General features: G+C 41.5%; 1 protein-coding gene across 1 annotated transcript; it reads left to right on the top strand.

Annotated features, from left to right (window-relative positions):
• The first annotated feature begins 2,555 nt into the window (after positions 1 to 2,555).
• LOC145404641 (uncharacterized) lies at positions 2,556 to 6,038 on the top strand. The gene is made up of 4 exons (XM_080276162.1): positions 2,556 to 3,073; positions 3,560 to 3,917; positions 5,094 to 5,213; positions 5,684 to 6,038. The coding sequence occupies exons 1-4, from the start codon at positions 2,566 to 2,568 to the stop codon at positions 6,036 to 6,038; spliced, it is 1,341 nt and encodes a 446-aa protein (XP_080132288.1). The 5' UTR covers positions 2,556 to 2,565.
• The last annotated feature ends 656 nt before the right edge of the window (positions 6,039 to 6,694 follow it).

Here is a 6,694-nt window from a genome sequence, read left to right on the forward strand (position 1 = left end):
GAAACCAAGAACTACACAGTATGATGTTTAATTTTGGCTGTCAGGGGCGCATTTGGTGGGAAATATATTCCTTGCTCGGGACGCTATTAAAATATAGCGAGTATTTTATGTGTGTGTGTGTGTGTGTGTGTGTGTGTGTGTGTGTGTGTGTGTGTGTGTGTGTGTAGAGACAAAGAAGCTGGGAGAAAGAGTGAGGTAGGGAGAGAAAAGAAGTTGAGAGATGCAAAAAGAGAGAGCGAGAGAAAAAAAAGAAGCTGAGAAAGAAAAAAAAAGTGAGAGAGAAAATAAAGAGGAAGTCAGAAAGAGAGAGGGTCAATTATCCCCTATACTGACGTCACTAACCACCACCATTACCACTGGGAGCAAACAGCCCACTTCCACTTCCACCCGGCCTCTACCACAGTGCCACCACGTCTGCCACAGTGTAACAGCGCAGACAGCAGGAGCGCCACAGCCTTACCAGGGCGTCACAGCAGTCACCACAACTTCTAAACCGCAACAGCACGTAAGGTCCAAGGTAAGATATTGCACAGCATCCCTGCACAGTTCACCTATTTATTGTTTTTCACAGTACCGCACACAGCGCCACAGATCTGTCATGGTAAGTCATGGTTGGAAAACTGTATATAGTGGAACATCTGAGGGGTAACCAGACGATATCACCTGGGACGTCTCATTCAAATCCATCAAGTAACCTAGAAGTTAATGCTCGCACACACACACACACACACACACACACACACACACACACACACACACACACACACACACACACACACACACACACACACACACACACACACACACACACACACACACACACACACACACACACACACAATCTGAAAATACATACAATCTCTCGTATAATACAAATTCACATGCATGTATGACATGTCTAAAATACAAGCATATACACATCATTGATTTCGATATAAGTGATCACCCCCTCCCACACACACACAGTTGTGCACATTAACAGTAATATTCTAACATACATACTTATGAGGTTACATACACATAAGCATACATACCGAGAAACAAGGAAATAAACAAACAGGATCACTCTCGGCTAAGTGAACCAACTAGCGACATCCTCCCTCCCTCTCTCTCTCTCTCTCTCTCTCTCTCTCTCTCTCTCTCTCTTCTTCGAGCAGCATTTGATACTTAGAGGATAAACACACATTTATTTTACAGACGAAGTAACACATCTGGCACGTATTCCTAGAGTGCAACACGCAACCTTAGATGTAAAAATCCGATGTCTGTTTCAGATGCTAAAAAATGGGAGGGGGGGGGATGAAACACACTTTGTTAGTTAAAATGGATCTGTTTTAATCTATTGTATAATTTTCTTAAAAGCCCTGTTCTAGGTGACAGTAGAGCTTTCGTAGCATCCTCTTCCTAAACAATTTATTCTGCATATCTCACATAATCATACTTTGATGAAGCTTCTAGCTGATGATAACATTTTCAGCATTTAAACGAGATAAACAGCATACAGCTGAATGTCGACATGGAATGTACAAAATAAATCTCTAAAAAAAATGTGCTACGAAGCCTCCTATGCCACCTAACTTAAAGAGGAATTGTGCTGCTGCCTCTCCTGCAGAAATTTTCATTTCACTGTACTTGGCGCAAAAAAAGAAAAAAATCAGGCTTCCTAAATAGAACTGACACCTCTAAGAGAAAATAATGTAAATAGTATGTTGTACGATGCTAAATGGATACTTTTCAAGCTTTAGATAAGAATGTACTAATAATGATGGAGTAACTGCATGCATGATTCACAACCGAAAGACACTAGATTTTATTCCCGGATCGGAAGAACTTTCTCTAGGGTCTCGTTAACCCTGGGCATCTAACTCTGGCAAAATGCAGACTACAAGCTGTTATCATTGCATCCATTCACCAATCCATGCATCCTTCCACCCATCCATCCATCCACCCTTCCACTGATATCACATCCATACCTCTCTCTCTCTCTCTCTCTCTCTCTGTATATATATATATATATATATATATATATATATATATATATATATATATATAATCGTATGAAGATAACATGAATGAACTGGGAAGTACATCATTGGAGTTAAAGTGCTAACCCTATTAGTCCGATGGCGTATTATTCACTTTATTTTTGCTTTCTCCAGATGATTTTATGCGGCATCAGAAAGACTTTTCGAACTAGAGGAGTTACCGGATCATACAGCTTTTATTAACCCATTCACTTCTAGAAGACTGTCCTACGTTTAATGAAAAGCTCAGGAGACAGTATTTTATTTGTTTTAAGTTTCCTGGCTGAAAGAGGTAAGGACCAAATTCTAACGAATACTGGAGTGGTTGGCGCCCATGGAAGTAGGACAATAAATATACAAATTCATCACTCACCCTAAAATAATAAATATGCAATATACCCGTCAATAAGATTTATGTTTGAACTTGATAAAGTAGTTGTATGTTGTTACAATCATAGGATTTTTATAGCGTGGCAAAGATGTATTAATGGGCCTATTTTTTTGGACTGCAGTTGCGGAGAGAGAGGTGAGGAAAGCTGAGATGGACAAACATGAGGAGAAGCAGAAGATAAAGGAGCAGCAGAAGGAGAGGAATGAGGAGGAGGAGGAGGAAAAGAAAGAGGAGGCGGAAGAAAAGTTAGAAGACTCACAAATTGAGGAGGCACTTAAGACAGATCAAGGCAGGGAAGCTGTCTTGGAATCGTGGTACACTGAGAGTTTCACAAGCAAAGGCGACAATTATCTCTGTACCATCAGACGGATCAACATCATCTTTTCTTTGGCTGATCGCACCGAGCAAGTCTCCTACGTGGCTAAAATCAAACAAGGGATTGCTGACGCCTTCAACTCCTTCACTGAAATGGCCTTTGAGAAGGAGTGTCTTATGTATGGGAAGATTGTGCCTACTTTAAACGCCGAACTGAGAGCTGGGGACCTAGAGGACCTGAGACTACCTGGTTGCTATTTTCAAAGCTTGGACAAGGGAAAGGAGGTCGTCATTTTGGAGGACCTTGGATCTAGTGGCTTCAAGATGGCCTGTCGCCGAGAAGGTGATTTGTATTACTTCTTTTAATTACGGCCATATTCATAAAACAAAGTACTCATATGTAGATGTTACCATGCTCCTGGCTTTTTATGGTAATTTACTCTACAAAGTACGAAATGCATTTGCAGAAACATCAGATATGTTCTAGCATCACCACGTGTTTCAGAAATAATCGTCAAAATTGGGTGCTTGTCCACACATGAGTGCTCTTAGTTTTATCATGGGCTTATTTCTATATGCATGTGAAAAATTACTGTAATGATTGTAGAGAGATAACACCAAATTATAGTGGTTTCCTTCGTATGAAATATGCATAAAACAAATTTCGCATAATTTGTGAGACCGAAAAAACATTTTGAGTCTGATCTGAACTGATTTTAACTGAAAGTTTCAGTGCTTAATATTGGTTATGTAATAAGCACAAAACAATATTCATATCGTTTTTGTGACCAATGAAACACTTTGAATCTGATTTGACTTTAATCTGAAGGTCTCGACGCTGAGCACGCCAAGATAGTGGTTCGCGAGATAGCAAGACTCCACGCGGCCTCACTTCTGTACCAGGCAACCCTCCCAAGCAACAACCTCGCTGTTCACTACCCGCTGCTGCAGAGGGACTGGCTAAACTATTCCGACAAGGCCGAGGGGGAGCTTGGGGTGGTGCTGAAGAGCGACATTGCAGTGCTCGCGAGAGTAGCAGAGAGGGCAGGGAGGCCGGAGTCTGAGGTGGCCTGGCTTCGCGACTTCTCCACCAGAATTACAGAGGTCTTTAGCCAACAAGTGGCCTCGGATCCTCCGTTCGCTGTCCTCTGCCATGGCGACTGCTGGACGAACAATTTTCTTTTCAGGTTTGTTTTTGTTTTTGTTTCGTTTGTTTTGTTTTTATGGTATGGCAAGAAGTCACTTAGAGCACAATCGCTAGGGGATGTATAAGGATCAGTAGTTTAGTTGTATAGTTTTCATGTATAGCATTTGATTCTACACGAAAGACTGGAAGCCAGTTTCCTACAAATGTAGCTCTCTTTCCGCTTATTATAAAACCAGATATTAACCCTTTCACTCCAAGGGGTCCCACTTAAGAGGAGGTAACATGTGAAAATGTGAGGGGCCATTTGTTGCGCGCGGGAGGAATGATACAGACAGACATATACACAATAGAATCCTGAGACATTTCTAAGTTTTATTCTTGCTATCTAGAGGTGATTTTACTAGCTAGGAGTGACTTTTGGGACAAGAGGAGTTTATTAGAGGCTTTATTAACCCCTTTACTATGACAGGCCTTTCTCAAGTTGAAGAAAATCGTCTGAAACAGCAATAAGAAGCTAAAAGATGACATCACTCGGATTTAGTGGGCTAACATGCGTTGTCTATATTTTATAGCGACGTTAGGCATACCGTACATAATTACTAGTGTGAGCAAATGGTGGCAGTCGAATAATACTTTATCTTGTTCCTGATAGGCAACGAGTATGACTAAACTTTGCACAATTGCTGGCAAATATACCGTTCCTCCTTTTTTAGGGAAAAAACTCTAATGAAACTCGTATACAATTTTCTGAAAGTCTGTTGGATTACTGGGAGTCGAAAGTCCTCTCTCGTTGTATCGTTCTCTCTCATAGATTAGTGTACTAGGCTTTATGCTCCCAATTGCACATGTTACAGTGTGGTCCATAAACTAAGCAATCCAAAATACACGTGTCGTGGGGACGGCTTTCTTCAGCGCTACCGGTGTCTACCCTGAATTATTTTCTATTTCCATCAGCCCTTTCCATGCATTATAGAGTGTGTGTGTGTGTGTGTGTGTGTGTGTGTGTGTGTGTGTGTGTGTGTGTGTGTGTGTGTGTGTGTGTGTGTGTGTGTGTGTGTGTGTGTGATACATTCATTGATGCATTATTAACTGAGTAACGTCATGCCGCATCCAACATGTCTGCGCTCATCACAAAACCACAATAAGTCGTCCCCACAACACAAGATTGGAGTGCAGAATATGCAGACCACCCTGAATAACTCAAAAACCTCCACAGATACGACGCAGATGGAAAACCAGAGGAGGTGAGACTGGTTGACGTGCAGTTATGTCGGCGAGGATCAGTGGCCCTTGACTTAAACACCCTCATGTACTCCAGTCTAAGCGGCGAGATAAGGTACAACAGCATAATGACAAACTACTGTGAGCTTAAACTGCAGATAACGCTATATGTGCAAACTTTTATATGCACTAATACAATAACTAAACTTTCGGTGCATCCAAAACTGGAGCCAGTAAAAAAATGCAAGAGTACTGAATAGATGAGAGAGAAATATGGGGCTTTAGTAAAGCATTCGGGCATGAAGCATCATTATCCTAATACAGGATAAAGTCGCTAAAGTGGTGGGAAGCACGTCGTTTATAAAAATGTTTGTGACAGGCAGTCAGGGTTCCCACATCAAAAAATAGGACCAAACGAATTTATTTCTAATCAGAGTTTCATGATGCTGACACAGCATGGCAGTGTAAGTGATTTTTTTTTTTTTCACCTCATTTGCAAAACATGGGTCATGATAGTGATGATGAAGATGGTTTCACTTATTAATTGTAAAAACTGACCTGGATCCTTTATGATTACACCCTCAGGAGGGCCAGCCTGGACATGCTCCTACACGAGTACTACGAATCCTTGACGCAGGTCCTACAGGCGAGACGGACACCTGCACCCTTCACCTACGAGCAACTAGTGGCCGAGTACAGGAGCAAAAGCCTCTTCGGATTGATCGTTGGAGCTGATTATCTTCCGGTGGTCATGGTGGAAGCAAAGGACGCCCCGAATTTTGATTTAGTAAGCAGAGGGGAGCAGGAATTCATCAAACACAGAGATGATAACTTAGCGGACACACTGGCACGCAACCCGAAGCTCACCACTGCGCTCCTCCACCTGCTTCAAGATATGACACAGTTAGGCGTCATTGGGGCAGACCTTTCAGCACAATAGGTGGGAGGGAAATAAGAGGGCAAAAAAAGGGAATTAAGAACAAGATGATTATCTTTTAGCAAAAAACTCACGAGCTGGAAGCCCTCAGTAAAACTATTCATTCCATGAAAATCTGAACAAAAGAGAATTGAAATCAAGATCAAACATTTCGAGATGCCTGAACACATTGCCTTTAAAGGACTGGGCGTCAAAGACAGAGGGAAATATTGGCTGAGGAAGACAGTTCTAGACCGTATAAAGGAGGAATTGAAGATATGAAAAGAGTGGTTTTGTAAAGGAAAGCTCAGCATATCAGTCGTCCATCTGTTTCTGGATCAAAGACGAATAGGTAAACAAAAGCAATTGTGATAAATGCAAAGACGGAAGAGGAAAGATGAGATGCAAGGGCAAAGAAAAAAATATTTTGATTGGGAGAGAAGGAACTATGCAGTGAGAGAACAGGAGTACAGAAACAAAAATAGGTTTCTTCACAGAGAGGAAAAGAACATAGGATTATGTAAGACTGTAGAAAACAAGAGAGATTCAGCAAGTTTACCACAGTCAACAACGCAATAATAAGTTAGAGAAATTATAGTGATATCGTATTTAGGGATAAGGTGACGTGGAGGTTAGTCCTTGTATGAAGTATTCGGGATATGAGTCTGGGTGATGTAAAA

The sequence above is a fragment of the Coenobita brevimanus genome, chromosome 64 (assembly GCF_032717465.1).
Source record: "Coenobita brevimanus isolate Jiangsu-jjx chromosome 64, ASM3271746v2, whole genome shotgun sequence".
Taxonomy (NCBI): domain Eukaryota; kingdom Metazoa; phylum Arthropoda; class Malacostraca; order Decapoda; family Coenobitidae; genus Coenobita; species Coenobita brevimanus.

Bases quoted from the DNA above. Each gene is read 5' to 3' on its own strand.
- LOC145404641 (XM_080276162.1), top strand. From the start codon at position 2,566: ATGGACAAACATGAGGAGAAGCAGAAGATAAAGGAGCAGCAGAAGGAG. The intron at 3,918-5,093 runs GTTTGTTTTTGT...AAACCTCCACAG, and splicing joins ACGAACAATTTTCTTTTCAG to ATACGACGCAGATGGAAAAC. The intron at 5,214-5,683 runs GTACAACAGCAT...TTACACCCTCAG, and splicing joins AGTCTAAGCGGCGAGATAAG to GAGGGCCAGCCTGGACATGC.